This window comes from Chrysochloris asiatica, unplaced genomic scaffold (assembly GCF_000296735.1).
Source record: "Chrysochloris asiatica unplaced genomic scaffold, ChrAsi1.0 scaffold00008, whole genome shotgun sequence".
In the NCBI taxonomy this organism is placed as follows: Eukaryota; Metazoa; Chordata; class Mammalia; order Afrosoricida; family Chrysochloridae; genus Chrysochloris; species Chrysochloris asiatica.
The window spans coordinates 8,162,500-8,186,347 of record NW_006408526.1 but is presented as its reverse complement, the minus strand read 5'-3'; the positions used below and the strand labels follow the sequence as shown (position 1 = coordinate 8,186,347).

At 40.3% G+C, this 23,848-nt stretch overlaps 1 protein-coding gene across 1 annotated transcript in view; it reads right to left on the bottom strand.

The window, feature by feature from the left end:
* Positions 1 to 5,410, bottom strand: part of ARHGAP42 (Rho GTPase activating protein 42) — a 387,979-nt gene extending 382,569 nt beyond the window's left edge. Inside the window, exon 1 of the mRNA XM_006833754.1 lies at positions 5,257 to 5,410. Within this exon, the coding sequence (XP_006833817.1) occupies positions 5,257 to 5,410 (154 nt within the window). The remainder of the gene's footprint in view (positions 1 to 5,256) is intronic.
* Positions 5,411 to 23,848: the final 18,438 nt, after the last annotated feature.

The following is a 23,848-nucleotide window of genomic DNA, read 5'->3' as shown; positions in this document are numbered from 1 at the left end:
AAGGAATCAAAAATCATTGGAAAATATCATTCATATCACATGCAAGTAAATTTTTGTTGAAGATAATACAAAAACAGTTGTAGTAGTACATTGCGGAGGAGCTGCCAGAAATTCAGGCTGGATTCAGAAGGCAAGACATGGATAAAGAGTTATGACTGCTAACGTCAGATGGATCTTGGCTAAAAGCAAATACGAGAAGGATGTTTACTTGTGCTTTATTGACTACGTACGTAAAGGCATTCGACTGTGTGAATCATAATAAACTAAGGATAACTTTGGGAAGAATGAGAATTCCAGAACACTTCATCTGCTCATGGGGAATCTTTACACAGATTAAGAGGCAGTCATTTGAACAGAACAAGAGGATAGATACTACATGGTTTAAAATCAGGAAAGGGATCCATCTGGGTTATATATATCCTTTTACCATATTTATTCAATATGTATGCTGAGCAAATAATCCCAGAAACTTGAATAGATGAAGAATGTGGCGCCAAGATTGGAGGAAGTTTCACTAACAATTTTCATCTGCAGATGACAAAATCTTACTCCCTAAAAGTGAAGAGGAATTGAGGCAATTGCTAATAATCAAAGACTGCATAGAGCCTTCAATATGGATTTTAACATGCTGTAAAGAAAACAAAAATGCTCACAACTGGACTACTAACCAACATCAGGATAAACAGAAAAGATTGAAATTGTCAAGTATTTCATTTACTTGAATCCACAATCAATGCTCATGGAAACAGCAGTCAGGTAATCAAAGAACACACCACAGAATGCTAAACCAAAAGGGCAGCATTTACCTAAGGACAAAGTTCAGAAGGGTGGGGAAAGAAGGAAGAATGCAAACAATAAACACAAGGAGGAAGTGACATAAGTGATGTGCCACTGAAGGGATTGCAGTGATTGAGATGAAAGGAAGTATGTGATTTGCTGAATATAAAACTGATGATGTGCTCTGTAAACCTTCACTCAGTTCTCAATAAAAAGAAATCCAAAGGACATACTGCATTAGGCAAATCTGCCTCAAAAGACATCTTTTAAATGTTAAAGAGATCCAAGAGCCATGGTACTAACAATTGCCTCATATGCATGTAAAAGAATAATGAAAAAGGAAGACTGAAGGAGAATTGATGCATTTGAATTACGGCTTTGTTGTTGTTGTAAAGTGCCCTTCAGTGGGTTCCTACCCATAAGGGCCCTGTAGAGGGTTTCTGAGGAGCCTATACTGAGCTTGAACCCCTGACCTTGCAATTTAAAGGGCTTTGCCATCTGGCGCATTAACCCACAAAGCCACACCAGGACTCCTGTTTGTTGTTGTTGTTGTTATGTGCCCTGGAGTTGGTTCCATCTCACAGTGACCCTTGTACAGGGTTTCTGAGGCTATAAATCTTTAAGGGAGTAGAAAGCTTCATCTTTCTCCCGTGGAACAGCTGGTAGTTTCGAACTGCTGATCTGAACTTTTGCAGGCCGATTCGTAACCACTACGCTACCAGAACTCCTTTCCTATGGTGTTAGGGGAAGGATATTGAAAGTACCATGGGCTGGCAGAACAAACAAATCCATCTTGGATGGGAGAATGTCCAGTAGAAATAAGGATGACCAAGATTTGGTCTCTTGTACGCTGGACATGGTGTCAGAAGGGACCAGACCCTGGAGAAGGACAACATGCTTGGTAAAATGAAAGGTCAGCAAAAAAGAGGAAGACCCCCAACTAGACAGATTGACACAGTGGCTGCAACAATAGGGTCAAACATAACAGTTGTGAGGATGGCACAAGATCTGGGAGTGTTTCCTTCTGTCGTGCATACAGTTGCCTAGAGTCAAAGCCATGTCGATAGTGCCCAACAACAGATTAAAAATTCATAATAAAATATGTAATATCACTAGTATAATAATGTACATTTCAGCAAACTTATCACAGCTATGTATTTCCAACTTTTAAAACAAGAAAGAAAAATAAAATAGCAAGCTATTCCACAAACAACTTGATAACCATTATGTTCCTATCCCAGTGCAGTTTATTCATAACTTCATGTATTCTTACTTAAACTATGTGAGCAAAGAACCATTCCAAGGTAAGTATTTTAGCAAAATCAAAGTGACTATTTTAGCAAACCTAAATTATAAAGACCAAAGGACAGAAATAAGAAATAAATACTTTCAACATGTGTGTATGCAAAGCAAGTCACTTAATTTCTCTGAGTCTCAGTTTTCCAAACTAAAATTAGAAGAGTTGTTTAAGTGTCATTGAGTCAATTCCGACCCATAGCGACTCTGTATAGGGTTTCCATGGAGCAGCTGGTGAACTGGAACGCTGACCTTGCAGTTCAATCGGCTTTACAGTCTGGCGCATTAGCCCACAGTGCCACACCAGGACTCCCAAATAAGAAGAGTAGAACTGTCTAATTTAGTTATACTGTTGTACAAAACTTAAGCAGTTCAAGTTGATCTCAAGAAGAATGCAAAGAAACACTTGGCAATTTCAGCAAGAGTCTATTTGGCATTTAACACTCTGGGATGTGGAATTTGTTCTGGAAGTGGCATCATGCTCTAGAGATGAGTCAAGAGACCTCAAGCAAGGTTTGCAAACCAGAAAAGTTCATACCTGTATAAACACAGGGTGGAAAGAAATGCTAATACACCATATTTTTCACAATATTACAGTAAATACCATTATCAGTAGTAGCTTCAGATTCAGAAATTAAATTATTATGAGCATAGAACTAGGAGCCCTGGTGGCACCATGGGTTAAGCTGTCAATCAAAAGCTTTTATCCCTGGATAAAAAATAAGATTGTCTACTCTCATAAAGATTTACAGCCTTGCAAAAAGTATGGCGCAATTCTACCCTATTCTACAGGGCTGCTATGAAAATCAACTTGATTGTTGTTGTTAAGTGCCGTTGAGTCGGTTCCAACACATAACAACCCTGTATAGGGTTTCCAAGGAGCAGCTAGTGAGCTTGAACCACCTACCTTGTAGTTCAAACCGACTTTGCAGTCCAGGGCATTAACCCACAGCAGCACACCAGGACTGTGGATGTGGCTAAAACCTATTTTCTTTAATATGGTTAAGTAACAAATTTGATAAGTAATATGTTTAAGCTTTTGGGACCCATTAAAAATAATTTGGGAGCACACTGATTTTCTACTCTACACAGACATTTTGCTAAACTCTATCATTACCATTGAAGGAGCTCCGGTACCATAGTGGTTGAGAATAGGGCTGCGAACCACAAGGTCAGCAGTTCGAAACTACCAGCAGCCTTGGAACTCAATGAGTCGGAACCGACTCCATGGCACTTAACAACAACAACAGAATCATCATTCCCATTAAGGAGCTCTGGTTGTTGTTGTTAAGCGCCGTCGAGTCGGTTCCGACCCACAGCGACCCTGAACAGGTTCGCAGCCCGATTCGTAAGGTAGCAGTTAGTCGGAACCGACTCCATGGCACTTCACAACAACAACAACAGAATCATCATTACCATTAAGGAGCTCTGGTTGTTGTTGTTGTGAAGTGCCGTCGAGTCGGTTCCGACCCATAGCGACCCTGAACAGGTTCGCAACCCGATTCGTAAGGTAGCAGTTACTAATCAGGTTGCGAACCTTAAGGTCAGCAGTTTGAAACTACCAGCTGTTCCGCGGGAGAAAGATGAGGCTTTCTACTCCCGTAAAGATTTACAGCCTCGGAAACCCTGTAAAGGGTCGCTATGGGTCGGAATCGACTCGACCGGCACTTAACAACAACAACAACATCATTAACATTGATGTTGCTAGGTACCCTTGAGTTGGTTCTGACTCAAAACAACCCTATGTAGGGTTTCTGAGGTTGTAAATTTTTACAGGAGCAGAAAATCTCATCTTGAAAAATAGAGATCCAATGCTAACGTTATCCCAGTTTCAGACACATATACATTCCCATCATATTGTTACTGACTTAGCACGTGACATGTACAAGGATGTTTATATATATATATCCTTTGAGCATTATCAGATCTCCACTTCATGAAAATATTTCCACTCAATTACCCAAGACCATTTCAGACTCATAGCAACCCGATAGGTCAAAATAGAACTGCCCTGTATGATTTCCAAGTTTTTACAGAAACAGATTGCATCTTTATCCCAGCGATCTGCTGCTGGTGGGTTCAAACCATCGACCTTTCTGTTAGAGTAGTTCTTTTGCCACTGTGCCACCAAAGGCTCCTTCATTCAGTTATCAGAGGTGACAAATTTACATGGATTCATTTCAGTGGCTAAAGCATTCAGAAGTCTCTATTAAAATGCAAATACCTCCTGAGAAAAGTAACAAGTTACACCTTATCATTTACTCATTCAATTCTCAGTATGGAAAACTAAGAGTTTCAGATACTCTTAGAGGTTTTAGTAATTAAAAGAGAAGATAAAATCCTGAGAGTGCCAAAGATTTGGGAAAGGGGGTGGGAGAAGCCCTTATGGGCAGTCTTCTGTCTTAAAAGTTGTTGTCGTTATGTACCGTGGAGTGGAGTCGTATCCGACTCATAGCGATTCCAAGGCTGTACATATTTACCGGAGCAGAAAGCCTCATCTTTCTCTTACAGAGCGGCTGGTATATTCGAACTACTGACCTTGAGGTTAGCAGCACAGCTCTTAATCCACTACGTTACCAGGGCTCCTGTATATATACACTGAGTCCCGGTATGGCGCTGTGGGATAAAGCACTGAACCAAGAAGGTCAGTGGTTCAAACTCACCAGCCTCTGCTCGAAAACCAGATATTCTACAGTGTCGCTATGTGTTTATATCTATTATACACACACACACACACACACACACATTGATTATAGACAATGAAGAGCCACTAATATATATAAGAAATTAATATTTTCTAGCCTGACATTAAGACTTGAATTCTAAATCTCTCCCCTGAAAGGCTTTTTCAAAGTGCTAAAACTAGGCACAACAAATCTACCAAAACGAGCAATAGTTCCCAGCAGCGTTATTTAAAAAGATGACTTTGAGGCACTTTCCTCAGGATATATATACTCCAGAGCCCATTGGGACAACTTTCCCAGTTCTATAGACATGGAAGTACTGTAAATAAGCAAACACCTAAAAACAAACTTTGTTGGCCACCAGCAGGGGAGCTCTTCTGCTTTTGTCCCCTAACCCATTCAAACAAAAGAAGCTCCTCCGTCCCACCCCTCGGACCCACACCCTGCGGGGACCCGTCGGGATCCCAGCGTCCTTCCCAGCTCCGCCAACCCTACTTACTCCTTAGCGCCCCGATGAGCAGAGAGCCGTCCTTAATGAGCTCTTTAATAAACTTGTTGGTTCGCTCCAGCTCAATCTCGTGACACTGCAGGCGCTCTCTGAAATCCGGGCTATCCAAGTAGGAATCGCTAAACTCCAGAGTAGGTAGCCCCATGGCACAGGCACAACCAGCGGCGACCGGGGACACGACCCGGCCGGCGATCAGGGCGACGGCAGCCGGCGATCGCGGCAGGCGCTGGGGACACGCGATCGCTGGGAACTCGCCGGGACGCGATGCGAAGGCGCAAAGGAAACGGGCCCCCGCGCGCCGAGCCGCACCGCGCAGCCTGCGCCGGGCTTTCGCGGCGCGCGGACGCCTCCAAGCTCAGTCTTCCTCCCCCGAGGCGCGGCGAGCGCTGACGGCCAACCGAGGCGCGGGTCTGCTCAAGTCGTTGTCATGAGGACGCATCGTCGCTCAGGGTACTGAAGCTGCGAGGCTCCGGGCCGCGGCCGGAGCAGTAAAGTTTTTCTCGCGGCGCGCAGACACTTCCGGCAACTCCGCTCTGCTACTCTCTTGACAGTCGTTTGTGCAGTGAGCCAGAAGCGCCCAGCAACAATTCTGGCCGGGCAGGGGAAACCCTCCCCCTCTGTGGACGCAGGCTCAGATAGCTTGCAAATCGGGCCCTGGCTCGGAGACCCTCCTCCCAGTCGCCGCGCTCTCACCTCTTGCCACCCCGCCCCTTCGCCCATTTACCCTCCTGCCCCCACCCACCGTCAGGCACTTTGCTCCCGGCGCTGCCACGGCGCGTTGCGCTCCTACCTTGGCCCCGGTCGTTAACCCTCCCTTCTCCCAGGCGCAAAGCTCCAAGTCACCGATGGTCGCCAGTTGGGGTTTTCAGCTCCACGAAAGGATCTCACACCCTCTACCCTTACTCCCCATCACCCACACCTTAGGAATTGTCTGGTAGAGAAAGTCATACGAACTTTCCCTAAAGTTTGGAGTATCTAATTTTGAAGCCTAGGAGGAAGATTTTACTTTACACTTCTCAGATTCAAAGATCTCTTTCCTACCCTTCATACTTCGTTGATCCAGGAAAGGAGAAGTTTTCCTAATTCTAGAAGAAAAGCTTCCTAGGCCTTGTTTTGTTTTATTGTTTTCCAAGTTTCTGGGAAGTTGGGAAGATTTTAGATCATCCTTATACCCTAAATACATACTTCGGGCTTAGGTTCTTCTACTTCTGGAAGAGTACTTCTTAGAGTCACAAATGCTGGTTGGTATCTTTTATAGGCACATGGAGGGAATTATAGAAGCATGAAGTTTTTTAAATGGTTAAAGTGGTCTGGAGTTTTGAATGAAGGATGTGTACAAAGAGGCAGTTTACTCCTTCCCTGGTAGATGCTCACTTAATAAATTTCTGTTCTCTTGCAATAATAACAGAAAAAGAAATTACTGCTTTACATCTGCCCTGCCACCATCTATAGGGTTTCTGAGAACTCAGTTATTTTTCTTACGGATCTGCTTTTAATTTCTATGTTTTCGTTGCTTTGTCCATTCGAACCATCTGTTAAAAAGCTCTATTCAACAAGGCATGGGAAAAATTCCATTAAAGTGTTTTACATTTTTCCCAGTTAAGTTTTAGGGGCTGTCAAATTTTACTTTCAAATGGATAAAAAAAAAAAAAAGCAGTAAGATTAAAAATAGAATGCAAATCTTTGAACTAAGCAGATAGGATTATTTTAATAGTATATTTGATTACTTAACTTAAATTCTTTTGGGCAGAGATTGGATTTTAAAAACACCCATCCACATTTGCATCATTATTCCCCAACATATTGGCAGAGTGGCCTATCACTAATGGTTAGAATCATTTTAACTCCAAGTGTCTGACTTATGTCTGTAAGTCAAATACTCTTAGTTTGAGGGACAATAGTGATGCTTGTCAGTTTACGATGCATCATAAAAAGTTGTGGAACTATTATTCACCTAAGGTGATTTTACATCTATTCATTGCACAACCTTAAAAACATTTTTTAAAAAACAAAAAAACAGGCCAAACAAATAGTTTCCTTTCCATTTTTGCCATGTTGCTGTTCCAAAGAACTAAACCTAATGCCCAATGCTCAGATATGAAGGAGGATAAAATGTAGCAATCTTCTTGTTTTTCATTAAACCAAGATCCTGTGATTAATTTTTAATGCATCAATAATTTTTGATAAGCAGTATTTTAATATGTTGGGTGTCACTTTTCATTTTTAAAAGTCTTACATGCCAGTATAGATTTATTCTAGATTCCAGATGTTGTGTTGTTAAGTGTTGTTGAGTGGGTCCTGACCCATAACAACCCTGCATAGGGTTTCCACAGAGCTACTGGTGAATTTGAACCACCAATCTTGCAGTTCAGACCAACCTTATGGTCAAGTGCTTATCCTACAGTACCACACCAGGACTAGAGGGGACTATTTACCTACCTGTATATATAACTATAGCGTAGTGGTTACGAATCGGGCTGCAAACCTTAAGGTCAGCTGTTCGAAACTACCAGCCGCTCCGCTGGAGAAAGATGAGGCTTTCTACTCCCGTAAAGATTTACACCCTCAGAAACCCTGTACAGGGTCGCTATGGGTCAGAACCGACTCGATGGCATTTAACATTCATCATTCAACATATATAACTATATGGTTTGGCTCTGTCTACACTAGTAGCAGCTGCCTGGAGAAGGGGTTTATAAAAAGATAAGTAAAGCAAAGCATAGTGCCTATCTTCAAAAAGTTTTCAGAATAATCCATCCACATACAGTCAGCTGGTCTTTTACAAAAGGCCAAAACATATTTAATGGGTAAGAGATAGTCTCTTCCACTTGAGGGGGACCAAAAGGAATAGCCAGAAACATCACCATAGAAAGCTTGTAATTCCATCTTCAGCCTCTAATTGATTGGAATACCTAAAATAGGGTCAGAACTTGCCCAGTGAATGAGGCTTCCTATGGAGTCTTCGCATTGCATAAGACCATAGGTTGAATCCTGATCCCTATCCAGAATCTTCTGAGTTGAGAAATTTCCACTTGAAAGGACAAGCAGAGCAGCCTGAAGTGGCTAGAAGAAGATAATTTTCTTCCAGAAGATAATTCTGGAAAGAAAGACCAGCAGAAAAAATAAAAAACAATAATGACAGTCCGACTGACCAACTACTACAAGAACAAGCAAGTTGTTCTCAGGGGAGCCAAGAAGGCAAGTGGTCAAGGCCCCTCAAAGCAAAACCCCATCTAAGACTGAGACTCAAGGGGAATACATGAGCAGGCATGTGGTCTTGCTGGTGGCCACATTGGTCTACCGATAAGGGGAAGTGGGGGAAAAACAGCGATGAAGTTGTGAGCTAAGTCCGACCACGTTCAATAGACTCCTGTCAACTTGGATTGAGACCTGGTTGGCCAGCAGTATGGCAAGACCTGGGGACTCCTGGGCCCAGAGACACAGACATGGCTCCAGAGAACTAGGGTGGAGAGTAAAGCATCCAGCTTATATGAAGTGAGAGGAGATGCACAAGAACACCCATACTTGCAGATAGTATCCATTTGACCTGGCTTCAATGGCTGGATGATCAGAACTTGACAGGACAAAGAAAGAGGAAAAAAAGAGTAATTCCGCTACAATTTGATGAACTTGACTTATACCTACGGATGTAGTAGATCAAAAGAGGGAATGAGTCTTTACATCGAGGATCATTCCCACCCTCTCGGTACACAGGGTTGACAGGGATGGGCAACTTAGACATTCGCTACCCAAAATGGTGGGGAGGAGGGGGCTTACAAAGGCACAAAATGACTAGCTTACAAGCTTTCAAGAGGTAGCCTAGTTTCAAAGGGTACAGGGGAAGGTAGAATCTCCACTGAGTGGTTTCCAACCTGCTGGATGAGGCTGGTGAAAGGAGATGGGGATATGACTCTGTGATTCAATCGTAAATAATTGCTATCAGGACTGACTGTGAGTGTTGCTAATGTAAATGTAGACATTTTATAACAAAAGGAAGGGAGTGCTGATCTTACAGTCCAGGAACAGAGGACCCTGGGACCATCAAGGGAGCAGAGTGGAGAAGCAGTGACACAAGAGATGGGGGCAGAGATAATGAAGTGGAGAGATAGAGCGGCTGGGGTCTCTGGACTCAGGGAGGGAGAGGGGCTGTGTGCTGACAGCAGGGGGGCAGGCTTGCGGGGTGTACCCTTTGGTTATTTGAATGTTTATGTATTTCTGAGTGCTTTCGTGTACATAAAAAAAAAGGGGGGTGGGAATGGAAGCAAATGCTGTTGAACAATGATGCATGGATGGGATGGTAATCATTGCAATGAAACGAAATATAATAGGATGAACGTAAACTATCACTCAATTCACAATTAAAAATTTTTAAAAAGAGAGAGAGATAGTCTCTTCAACAAATGGTTCTGGAAAAACTGGAAATGTATTTTCAAAAGAATTAAAACAAGACCAATATCTCACACCATATACAAAACCAAACTCAACATGAATGAAAGACCTAAATGTAAAACCATAAAGAAAACAAGTGGAAAAATAGGGACAATATGGCACTCTAATACTGTGCTGCAGGATAATGCACTAGACCACAAGGTCAGTTTAAACCACAAGTTTGGTGGTTCAAATCCCCAGTCGCTGTTCAGAAACCCTATACAGGGTTGCTATGGGTCGGAACTGACTCAATGGCACTTAACAACAACCATAACAATACACAGCATAAGAAACTCTGGTGGTATAAAGGGTTATGTGTTGGGCTGCTAACTGTAACATAAACAGTTCGAGTCCACTAGACTCTGTGATAGAAAGATGAGGTTTACTGCTTCCATAAAGATTAAAAGCCTCAGATCCTATACGCGATCACTATGAGTTGGAGCCGACTCCACGGTACAAAACCACCACCAATACATGGCATGGACTCTTGGTGTGGCACTGTAGGATCAGTACTGCTCTGTGAACCACAAGATCAGCAGTTCAAACCCACCAGCTACTCCTCAGAAACTCTACACAGGGTTGCTATGAGTCTTAACTGACTCGATGGCATTTGACGACAACAACAACAACAATACATGGTATACATACACTACCAAACATTACAATAAAGGCACAAGCAGTAGAAGACAAACAGATGACTGGGACCTCTTAAAAATTAGAAACTTATGTGCATCCAAAGATTTCACCAAAAGAGTTAAAAGGGAGCCCACAGACTGGGGGAAAATATTTGCTGACATATCAAACAAGGGACTAATATAAAAAATTTATAGAAAACTACAACACTTCTACAAGATTAAGACAAACAACCCAATTTAAGAATGGGCACAGGACATGAACAGACACTTCACCAAGAAAGGCATCTAAGCAGTCAACAAATACAAGAAATGTTCGTGATCATTAGCCATTGTTGTTGTTGTCATAGCAACCCTATGCACAACAGAATGAACACTGCCTGGTCCTGGGCCAGCCTCACAATCATTTCTACGTTTGAGCACATTGATGCTGCAACTGTGCCATTCCATCTCTTTGGGGGTCTTCCTCGTTTTCTCTGACCCTCCACCTTACCAAACATAATATCCTTCTCCAATGCTGGTCCCTCCTGAAAATATGTCCATAGTATGAAAAACAAAGTCTGGCCATCCTGATTTCAAAGGGGCCCTCTGGCTGTACTTCTTCCAACACAGATCTATTGATTCTTTTGGCAGTCCATGGTACTTTCAGTATTCTCCTCCAACACCATAACCTGTTAGCCATTAGAGAGATGTGAGTCAAAACAATGAGATATAATCTCACACCAACATTAAGAGTGAAGATCAAAAAACAGAAAACAACAAATATTGGAAAGCGGGTGGAGAGACTGGGACAGGACCCTCCTACATTCTTAGTGGGATGGTAAAATGGTTCAAGCACTCTGGAAAACTGCATGGCACTTTCTCAGACTGTTGGAAATAGAAATACCATATGACCCAACAATCCCTCTCCTTGGTATACATACACCCACAGGAGATATGAGCTGGTACATGAACAGATATATGCACACCAATTTTCATTGCGGCATTATTCATAATAGCAAAAAGATGGAGACAGCTTAAGTGCCCATCAATGGAGGAATAGATACACAAACTTCAGTACATACACACAATGGAATCTTGAAGAATAATAATGCATCTGCACAGCACCTCATAACTTGGATGAACCTGGAGGGCATTATGCTGAGTGAAAATAGTCAATCACAAAAGGACAATTAGTATGTGAGATCATTATTGCAAAAACTTAAGAAAAGGTTTCCAGGCTAAAAGGAACATTCTTTGATTGTTACCAGAGGCAGGAGGGAAGGGAGAGTAGTTCACTGGTTAGACGGTGGACACTTGTTAACTCGGGTGATGACGAGGGCAATATACAAGAAGATGGAGGGATACAGAAAAATAATGAAGGTAGGTGAAGACACTGGGAGGTATGTATGGCTAAAGGGTAAATAGTAATCTATATACAACCTTAAGGAGCTCTGGTAGCGTAGTGGTTATGAATCGGATTGCGAACCGCAAGGTCAGCAGCTAGAAACTACCAGCTGCTCTGCGGGAGAAAGAAGAGGTTTTCTGCTCCCGTAAAGATTTACAGCCTCGGAAACCCTGTTCAGGGCCGCTATGGGTCAGAACCGACTAGATAGCACTTAACAATATACAACCTTGGGACAACAGTGTTCTGTGTATAGATACTTGGGTTGAGACATAGGCTAAATGGGTAAGGGAGGAAGAGTGGGAAATATATACTTACATATTCCAGAAATATACAAGAGTTAGAAAGACGAGAAATAAAAACAAGCAAAAAACGAAACATTCTTTAATGGTTGCCAAGGGAGGTGAGAATACTTCACTGACTGGAGGGTAGACACAAATTAACTCGAGTAATGGGCAAAACAATATACAAGAAAAGAGAGGTTGACAGAAGAATGAAGAAGACAGGTGAAAACACAAGGAAGTATACAAAGGTTTAAGCGGATAAAGATAAATAATGATGTATATGCAACCGTAGAAAAACAATGTTCTGTGGATAGAGACACATGCTGAATAGGTATGGGTGAAAGAGTGGAAGACTATATATGTATATATAGCATGTTGTTGTTGTTAAGTGCCGTCGAGTCGGTTCCGACCCATAGTGACCCTGTATAGGGTTTCCGAGGGAGTAAATCTTTACGGGAGTAGAAAGCCTCATCTTTCTACCGCGGAGCAGCTGGTAGTTTCAAACTGATGACCTTAAGGTTCGCAGCCAGATTCGTAACCACTCATAGTGGTTATAAATTGGGCTGCGAACCTTAAGGTCAGCAGTTTGAAACTACCAGCTGTTCCGCGGGAGAAAGATGAGGCTTTCTGCTCCCGTAAAGATTTATAGCCTCGGAAACCCTGTACAGGGTCACTGTGAGTCAGAACCTGAATCCACGGCACATAATAACAACAACTATATATGTGTGTGTGTACATGTGTGTGTACATGTGTGTGTGCACATGTGTGTGTGTGTGTGTGTATGGTGGAGTCCTGGTGTGGCACTGTGGGTTAATACACTGGACTGCAAAGTCGTTTGAACTGCTAGGTCAGCAGTTTTCGAGGAGCCACTGTGGGCTTGAACTGCTGACCTTGTGGTTCCAAGCCAAGTGCTGATTTTACAGTGAAACATCAGTAATCTGTATAAATGTCGCACAGATATGTAAGAATCTGAAAGAGAATATTGGTACATGAGTATTTATCTTTGCTGCAAACACAACTATGAATGTGATGGAGCATACAGCAGACAAAATGATGACAACTTATTAGATATTATCAAACATCTTAAGGCAATGCCTGGGGACTCAGGACCATAGTCTCAAGGAATACTATGGTCAACTGGCACAACATAGTACACAAAGACGATGTTCTACATTCTCATGAACAGCCATCTAAGGCACAGCTATTGGTCTCTCCACGTACAGAAGAAAAAATAGTGGTGAGAATTGAAGATACTTGTAATCAATTAGTCCAATGGACTAATAGAACATCTGAACATCAGTTTCCACAACTCTGAGACCAGAAGAACTAGATGGTACCCACCTACCACTACCAACTGCTCTGAAGAGATCACATTAGAAGGTCAGGGATAGAGTGGTAGAATGTGTGGGGCAAAGCTCAAAATTATTTAAAAAACAAAAACAAAATAAAACTAGGGCCAACTGGTCAGAAAGAGACTAAAGGAACCTGATACTATAGCCCTCGACCACCCTTCAGGTCTGGAAAGGAACTCACCTCGTGGTCTAACTTTCAGCCAAGCTCTAGATAAGTATTTATGGAGAACAAAAATACCATTCATACTGAACATAGTAAGTAAGGTACGTTCACTATGAATTATGAAACAACCAATTATTCAAAATGAAAGGGCAACATGTCCTCAGAGACAAAGTTAAGAAGGGATGGAAAGAGGGTAGAATGGAAATAGGAACCACAGGGAGGAGGTGGGATAACTGTTGTTGCATGGAGGGGATTGCAATCATTGAGATGAAACAAAGTGTATGATTTGTTGAATGTAAAACCGATATTCTTGTCTGTAAATTTTCACTCAAATCACAATAAAAAGCAAAAAAATAAAAATAAAAAATAAGTGCTCAGAATAGAAATATGGCAAATGAGTGCCTATATAACGTGAGGAAGAATATATTATTTTCCATGAGCCTCACACACACACACATCATGGAATCAATATGCATTGGTGCCGATATCAGTTTATTTCAATTCATGGTCATCACTATATTTATATGGAATTAGGATTCTTCCACTTACTCTCCACCCAAAGTCTTGTATGTTATAATAGTCTATTCTCCTGTAGGTGCATTCATGGTTAGTCATGACTTATTTCTGTGATTCATACTTTAATTATACCTGCTAATCAGGCTTTCTCTCATGCTATAATATCCAAGCTACTTGGGAGACACCTTTTGCTTTAAGGCAGATTTATTGTTGGTTTTGTACTGCTGTTTTCATGCATTATTCTTCTCACCATGATAATTGAATTAGACTTTTTCTAAGAGAATACACTTTTAAAAACACTGTCTATGCCTGCAAGCTTTTTTTTATATATATAAGATATTTTAATGAACTGAAATATAGCCTTTCCAAAAAAATTTCTACTTCACAATACGTGGTCATGTCAGCTGCATGGTGAGCTGCATGAATATCATTGGCTGACACACTGTTTGGCATAGTTACTGGCACAGAGAGATAATTCTGTTTGCTTTCTTAATTCCAGAATGGGATGTGGAGCCTTACTTGCTTGTCCATATCTAAGAGCAAAAAAAAAAAAAGGTAGTTGGGGATAGTAAACTAATATATAGTATTTGAAATCTGCTGACAAAATTTCTCTTGGCCTACATTATATCTGGCACCTAGGCCTGACACTATTAAATTTAATAAATATTTTTGTTGAGTTGTTAATAAATTTCAATTTGTTAAGTATACTTAGGCTTCTACGTCTGGTAGGAGAAGACTAAATTGAAAGCAAGTATACCTAACAAGACTAAAGGTGCTCTTCAGCTCGCCCTACGCTGAGAGTACAGTGGCTCTACCACTATCGCACTCCCAACTCTGTGTTACATTTTCTTTGTGTGTTACTTGAGGGTAGATTATGTATTTTACTAGTTTAATTTTACAGCTAATCTAGAATAACAATGTTGCACTTAACTGAGTGGACTCACTAGGGTTGGTGTCCTCCATTGCAGTAACTCATGGTGCCACCCTCCCTATCACCATGAACCTCTTCCCATACCAGACCACACAAAATTCGTAGTAATGTTTATTACCACTTTTCATAATAGAATAACACGTTATTATAGTTGCAATTTGCTTAAATGTAGTATTTATTGAATTATATGAACACCACCAACAAAATTATTTTGTAAAATCTTTCTACATTGACTTACAACAGTATTAGTAACTGGGCAGAAACCTTTTTTAAAAATTTTTCTCCTTTTCCTTTATTTACTATTTCTTTCTCAAAAAAACTTTTTGATATAGGTTCACAGATGCTCATTATCACAATATTGTAGCTAAAACAAAAGAAAATTCGATAAAATCAGCAACTGGAGGAACACTAGCAGCAAGAAAAAATACAGCATGAGTTTGTGGAACAAATGAAACCATGTGATTCAATGTGTCATTGTAATTAGGTAATAATGACAGCTTTAATGAGAATGCATGGTTATTGTTGTTGTTAAGTGCCTTCAAGTCAGTTCTGACTTATAGCAACCCAGGGAGCAGAAAGCCTTCTCTTTCTCCCACAGAGCAACTTGCAGACTTGAACAACAGACCATGTGGTTCACAGTCCATTGTTCATCGTGTGGAGTCACCAAACACCAGAATGCATTTGTCGTTGTTGTTGTTAAGTGACTTTGAGTCAATTCCGACCCATAGCGACCTTGTATAAGGTTTCCGAGGAGGATTAGAAGGTTCAAAACAAACTAGTAGCGTTTTAGCTTTGTAGATATATTGATATATGTAAACTGGGCTTATAACAAAGGCTTTTGCTAAAACTAACTATGGGGATGCTTTTATTTAAAATGATATATTTCTGTTGAAACACTGCACAAAAATTTTATATACAGTCATTTTGGTGTCAGACCTTAGACAGTGTCACTTGTTGCAGTTTGCACCCCCGAACCCGTACAGTAATGCTACTAACCCAAGTGAACAACATAATACAATTAATAATAAAAGAAGCGTAGAAGGTACAAGACTTAAATTTATTTCTAAACCGATATAAACTTAACAAAAATTCTGAAACAACAGTGCTTCTAAGATATTCTTCTGCCAGCAGAAAAAGACACTTTAGACTAAGCCCTTCAATAGCAGGAATTATTAATGCTGCTGTAGTAAAAGTATTTCTTATTTTTTCTTTTGTTCCACACATTCTTCTAACATCACTATTTCTTAAAGATTCATTGGTGCATGACATTGCATTCTCTGGTGAACAAGTGTCCATGACATCAGTGGGACACAACAACATTGTCTTTTTCAGTTAAAAATGTTTTCACAAATTGCAATTTGTTGTTAGGTGTCATCAAGTCTATTTTAACTCATGAGACAGAATAGAACTCATGCCATGTGACAGAATAGAACTGCCGCATAGGACTTTTTTAAGGAGCCCTGGTAACATAGTAGGTTACACGTTGGTTAGCGGTTCAAGGCCACCAGAGGGTTCTTGGAAGAAAGATGACAATTTTTGCTCCTATGAAGATTTACAGCCTCAGAAACATTATGCAGAGTCGCTAAGAGTCAGGACGACTTGACAGCACACAGCCAGCCAGCCAGCATAGAGTTTTACAGACTGTAATCTTCACAGAAGCCGATTACCAGGTCTTTCTGTTGTGGAATCACAGGGTGGGGTCAGCAGCCGAGTGCTTAACCACTGCACCACCAGAACTCCTCTAAAGTAGACACAACTCCCCCTATAACACTCTCATGAAACATGTAGTCAAGGTTGTAAAACTAGCTTCACTTTTTCCTATGGTAAGGAATAGTTTCTCACATTGTATTATTTGATTTATTTCAATTACCTATTATCCAATAAATGGACTGAAAAGCAGTGATTGAAAAATCGTAGCCACATAAAGAAGTGAATGGTTCCGAGAGGAGAAGAGGGAACTTGGACTAGGGAGGCAGATATGAGAACAAGGAATAGCCATATGGATGGCAGACTGGATTAAAAAAACAAAAGCACTCTATGATTTACTGGATGGGGATAGGAATCCAACACATTTCTAAGGCTTTAGCCTGAATAACTAAGGAGCTCTGGTATTGTAGTGGTTATGATTCAGGCTGCTAACCTCAGGGTCAGCAGTTCGAAACTACCAGCTGTTCACACAGGAGAAAGATAAGGTTTTCTGCTCCCGTAAAGATTTTTCCTCAGAAACCCTGTACAGGGTCGCTATGAGTTGGAACTGACTCCACAGCATACAACAAAAGCAACATTATCTATGTAGAAATTGAGTTTCCTATGCTAAGTTTAAGGTAAGCAGTTGCCATCAAGTCAATTGAGTGTTGGAGTAGAACCCTTCTCCGGAAGGTTTTCAATGGCTGATTATTTGGAAGGCCTTTCATATGAGGTGTGTTTGGGTGAATTTGAACCACCTAGCTTTTGGTTAGCAATCAAGTGTGTTTACTGTTTATACTTCAAGTCTGCGGAAGAGTTGTAATTCTATTATGCTGTAATTGTGAGTCTGCCAGGGGTAGAGAAGTACAGTTCAAGGATATGAGGTTTAGTATAGTACAGACGACAGGGAAATAGCCAGTTAAGGGAGCAGGAATAACTTTAGCAGGTGGAAATTTGTGCTTTGTGACTATATAACATACAAAGCACCTTCTAACTCTAAGCTTTATGGTGACAGATTTCTGAGGAACAGGATAAAAAAAAGAGAGCAGATACCAACAATGTATCTTAATAAATAGACAGAAGCCTTTTATATCTTTTCTCCTTTTCCTTTACTATTGAATTCTCAAAAAAGTTATTGATATATTCTCACAAATGTTAACTATCACAATATTGTAGCTAAAGCACCAGTAAACTTTGTAAAACTTTCTACTACCTCTACTATAGCTATATGTATGAAGGGGAAACTAAGAATTAAAACCAAACAAAGAATAAACAGGTAGAAAGGTAAGAAGAGAAAAGTTTTATATGTACACAAACATTTAAGGGAGAGAGAAAAAGAGAGAGATAGTATATTTAATTTAGTAAAGATATTTTCTCATTCTAGGCATAGATTTTTATTTCCATTGGTATTGCCCCCTTGTGGCAAACCACGATGTTTGCTGACTGACAGAAAACACGACACAGCAAAAGAAAGTAAGACTAAAACGGAATGAACACCTCCATGTGCTGAGTATGATACTAAGAGTAGTTACAAATATTTCATCTGAGCTTCACCACAGCCCTGTAAAATAGGTATTGTGTCAGTATCACTAGTTCCATTATTAACACGTAGGGACAGTAAGTCTCAAAGTTGTTAACTTGCCCAATTTTACGTAATTATAAGGCACTTGAGCTGGGATTTCAACCAAGATCTATTTAGTCAAGAAGATCATACAAAAACAAATTAAAAATGCATTCAACAAATATTTATTGAGAATCTTTTTATAGGATTGAGCTGCTGAAGATGCTGGGAATACAAAGGTAAGGAAAACCTTACCCCACTCTTGCCCTAATTTAAATTTTAGTCGAATGTGTTATATTAGAGACATTAATAAAGTGGTCACACAAAAGCCATTTATTAGTGATGTGATTTAGGATGATTTTCCTCTCAATTTTTCCAGCTTCAGTAACTATAAAATTAGGGATGATAATAATAATGACCATCATCTATTAAGTGCTTACAGTGTGTCAAACACTGTCCTGGATCTTTTACATTTGTTATTTCTCGTAGGTCACTGTAAGCTCTACAGCTAAGACATTTTTGTGACTCTGTGACTAAAAATTAGCATGAGGAATCTCCTATACGTCAAAGGTAAGAACCAGTCATGGGTAGAATGCTTTGACATTCTAACCATGTGGACTTGCAGCTGTTTTTGGAGAAGTATTGTACTTCATTTAACTGTTGTTGTTAAGTGCCATTGAGTAAGTTCTGACTCATAATGACTCTCTATAAGGTTTCCTAGGAGCAGCTGGTGGGTTTGAACTGCCAAATTTATGGTTTGAAGTCCAGTGCTGATCCTACAGCACAGCAGTTGCTGTGAAATCCATTAGGTGACACCATGTGTGGCAGAACAGAACTATGTCTCATAGGGCTTTCAATGACTGGTTTTTTTAGAAGTGGACTGCCAGTCTTTCTTTCAGGTACTTTTGTGTGGACTTGAGCCTGCAACTTTCAGTTAGCAGCCAATGGATTTGCACTACTGAAAGGCTCAGTATCTCTCTTAAACTCACAGTGTGTGTGTGTGTGTGTGGACTTGAGCCTGCAACTTTCAGTTAGCAGCCAATGGATTTGCACTACTGAAAGGCTCAGTATCTCTCTTAAACTCACACTGAAGTCCTGATAAGCCAGGCTTCCACTGAATTCCATAGCAACCATGTGGCAACCAGGAAGACAGCAAGCATTTATGAAGCGACTACAGTTGAGTCAGTCTGTGATCCACTAAGCCCACTCAGCCTCACATTAAGAGAGCATTTTGTAATGAGGATGAGAGGACACCGAGTTTCAAAAAGCAAAAGACTTTACCCCAGGGTAAACAGTAGGGGACAGAGGTCATTTTAGTACACAGCCACACCAATAAATATCTACTAGGGTACTTATCATACAGATTTATAATTACATATTTACATAGCTCTTACATCCTTTGCTTTTAGATGCTGTATTTAAACCATGTCTTGCTGTTCTCTGACTTCCTTTGCCCATAACACAAGTTACCTAAGAAATGTTGTCTAGACTGCATGAGTGTTTCTAATTGTCTAAAATTTGCTCCTTGACTTGTCTAGTAGAGGTGCCTGAGCAGATTTGTAGGGAAATTCTCTCATTTGGCATGGCGGTCTCTACATGTTGCTTGAACTCCATTGAGCATAAAGGGAAGCATGGAGCGCGTTATCTTTGCTTCCAGGCAATGAGGTTGTCTGTGCTAAAACTGTGGCCATCCGTGCACCAAAACAGAGCATGTGAAGGCACTGAAAAATGTGATGAGGACAAAAACAAGCCCAGAACAGCCTCAGGAAGCTAACTCAAATTAATGACTCCACACTCCGAAAAGCAAAGTCATAACTCAGAGTGAAGCACACTAATGAATGTGATAAGAAGGGTAATTGAAAAAGAACAGACCAACAGTGTCTATGGTTTAAGCATTTCAGATGAGGAAAAAAAAACAAAAACCTGAAAGAGAATCTGCAACAAGTAGTTACAAAGGCAACTTCCTTTCATAGGAAAAATAAAGTAAATTACATATTATCCATTAATTTGTGCATTTTAATGTACTTAACACTACTTGTACTCGTTACTCATTTTTAATGGTTAATTTTATGCTCTCTGGATTTCACCTCAGTAAATTATTTAAAATATAAAGGTCGAGGCAGGGGATTATAAAATTGGAAGGATTCTGAACTCAGATTGCACAACAATTAAGGTAAATACCCATAAGTATCTTCTTGGAAGTGCTTTACATTACTTTAAGAAACTGAAACTGTAAATACATTATGGTATATTTTATAGAAGAAAGAGCTATAACATCAATCAGAATGCTCATGCTCAAAGGAAAGATGATGGCCTGATAGCAAACGATTGGTCAATGAATGTATAAGCAAAATAAAATATTAATAATATTTATGTATCTTTTTTATGGTTCTAGGAGCGCTGGTGACTCTGTGGCTTAAGTTTTAGGCTGCTAACTCCCAGGTCACTGAACCCACCATGGGAAAAAGATAAGATTTTCTGCTCCTATAAGCATTTACAACCTATGAAATCCTATATAGAATTTCTATGAGTCTGAGTCCTCACTATTGCAGTGAGCTTGGTTTTGGGTGGGTTTAAAACTTTTTTCCCGATTGTCCATGCACAACTGATCCTAACTACACTCAAAAAGAGGGTCCATATGGTATTACCAAAAAAAATTTTGGTGTTATTTTTTTCCCTCTTTAACCACAGGTTGCTCATTTGAATGAATCTCAGTAAATAACAACCACTGGTCTGTCAGTATGTCAAGTATGTCATACTGTGGTGGCTTATATGTTACTGTGATGCTGGAAGCTATGCCATCAGTATTTTAAATACCAATAGAGTACACCCACAGAGGACAGGTTTCAGTTGAATTTCTAGACTAAGACAAATTAGCAAGAAGGAGAGGCAGACTACTGAATGTTTAGCCACTGAAAACCTTATGAATAGCAGTGGAACACGGTCAGATGGCACCAGATAACTTAATATTGAAACATGATGAATAGCACCAGAATCTTGTCAGATATAGTGCCAGATGATGAATCCTGCAGGTTGGAAAGCACTCAAAATACAAATGGGGAACAACTACTTCCTCAAGGTAGAGTTGATCATGATGATGCTAATGGAGTAAAGCATTCAGAATCTTCACTTGCTGATGGGGCACAACTCAAAATGAGTACAAACAGCTTTAAACATTCATTTAAAATTTTGAATATGAAGTGTACGAAGTATGAATTTAGGAAAACTGAAAGTTGTTAAAATTAAATGGAATGCATAAAGGTCTATATCCTAGATGTTGTTGTTGTTGGTAAGTGTCATTGAGTCATTTCCAACTCATAGTCTTTATATAGTATTTCCAAGGAGCAACTTGTGAGCTTGATCTGCTTGCCTTGGGTTTCAAACCGACTTTGTAGTATAGTGCATTAACCCATTGTGCCACACCAGGACACCATATCCTAGATACTAGTGAGCTGAAATGGACTGGTAATAGACATTTTGAATCTGACAATCATATGGTTTGCTATGCCGGAAATGATAAATTGAAGAGGAATGTCGTCACAGTATTCTGGAACACTTAATGCATCATCAAAAAGAGCATTTCAAGATCTGTCTTGAAGTATAATGCTGTCTGTGATAGGATATTATCCATACACCTACAAGGCAGACCAGTTAATACCGCTATTATTCAAATTCACACACCAACCACTAAAGCCAGTGATGATGAAATTGAAGAATTCTACCAACTTCTTCAGTTTTAAACTGATCCAACATGCAATCAAGATGTATTGATAATTAAAAGGAGGCAGGGCTTGCTGGCGACTAGGGTGTAGGCGCAGTGAAGTTCACTGTCAGCCACACCACAGAATACCAGGCAAAGCAGATCCAGGGCAGAGTTCCAAAACTCGGAACCACGTAGCTAGGAATATTTTAAAAGTTTGAAGGCTTATTGTTGTTGTTGTTAAGTGCCTTCGAGTCGGTTCCGACCCATAGCGACCCTGTACAGGGTTTCCGAGGGTGTAAATCTTTACGGGAGTAGAAAGCCTCATCTTTCTCCCGCGGAGCGGCTGGTAGTTTCGAACCGCTGACCTTAAGGTTCGCAGCCCGATTCGTAACCACTTATAGGCTACTGGAAATTGAAGCTGATGTAAGAAATCACATACTTTTGAATCTGCCCAACTTGAACGCCCAGAGCTGACATCTTGGGCAAGACCAAGTGAGGGAGCAGAAACACCATGGAAAAACTCCATGGGAACCTTGGAGCAAAGGTGAACAATACACTTTGTTGGTTTTGCTTTGTTCCGATTTTCTTTCTTTCTTTTTTTAAATTTTTTTATTTTGGTATCTGGTCATTGCCCCCTACCCACACTGTTTGCATACCTCCATTCTGGTGACTAGCGTGGGGTGTCTGAGCAAGTGGACACCCCCATCTTCACCACTGGTGGGTTCTTCTGCCACACATGTGCACAGATACTCAGCCCAAGAGCAGGCCCTGAACGTGTGTGTGTGTGTGTGTGTGTGTGTGTGTTTTTAATACAGGAAAGGCCAGGGCAGAGCTATAGTGAGGGAAAGAGAATTTTAAAACAAAACAGACTGAAAATTAAATTAAATCCTGAAGTATAGCATAACAACCAACAGTGGCGTCTTGAAATCTCTCAAGAAGCTTTGAAAGCAAGAAACTGAAGAGAGGACATTAAAGTCATACTCAGATTAGGCTACAGAATTTTTCTTTTTATTTGCTGGTGCTGTTTTGCTGTTTTATGCTCCCATTCTACTTTTGGGGGACTTTTTCTCTCCCTATAACACCCAAGAAGAGTCAACAACTGCTGCCGTATTGCCAAGCTACAATCACACACTATAAAACACCAAACCCCAGTCAAGAACCAATACCAACTGGCATATACTAGGGAGGCAGACAACATCTGTGAAAGTTACTCTGAGTTAAGCAATAAGAAAAGTGAAAAGGGAAGCCCACATCATGATCACATATACCTGGAAGCAACCAGAAAGCATAAAAAATACCAAAACACAAACTCAATTAAGTATTAAGGCCACAGATAAACACTAAACATGTCCAAGAAGAAAAAGCAATTGACCATATCAGCAAATGTCCAGAAACAAGATAAAATGTCTGAAACAAATGACCTAGAGGTAGATCTGGACTACATTTTGGAAGGAGGGTAGGCCTTGGAAATGCCTGAGAAGAAATTCAGAAAAAATGATTATAAAATGTTTCAAAACACTTTACAATGGAATTGAGAAAAATAAGGAAGAAGTCAGGAAAGCACTATAAGAACAATCAAATAAGATAGATATAGCATTGGAAACAATTCAAAACCTACAGAAAGAGGTCCAAACGATCAATAATAGAATATCAGAAATAGACAATACTCTGAAAGGGCAAAGGAGTAGAATAGAAGAGATAGAAGGCAGAACCAGTGAGCTGGAAGACAAATCTTTCAATATCACTAAGATAGAAGAGCAAACAAAAAAAAGGATAAAAAAAATCTGAATACGATCTAAGATTCATGTTGGACAACATGAAGAGGAATAACTTAAGAATTATCAGCATTCCAGAACAAGAAGAATCACACAAGTCCACAGAGGAAATAGTTGAAGAACTGCTGGAAGAAAATTCCTCTAACATCCTGAAAAGTGAAAAGATAA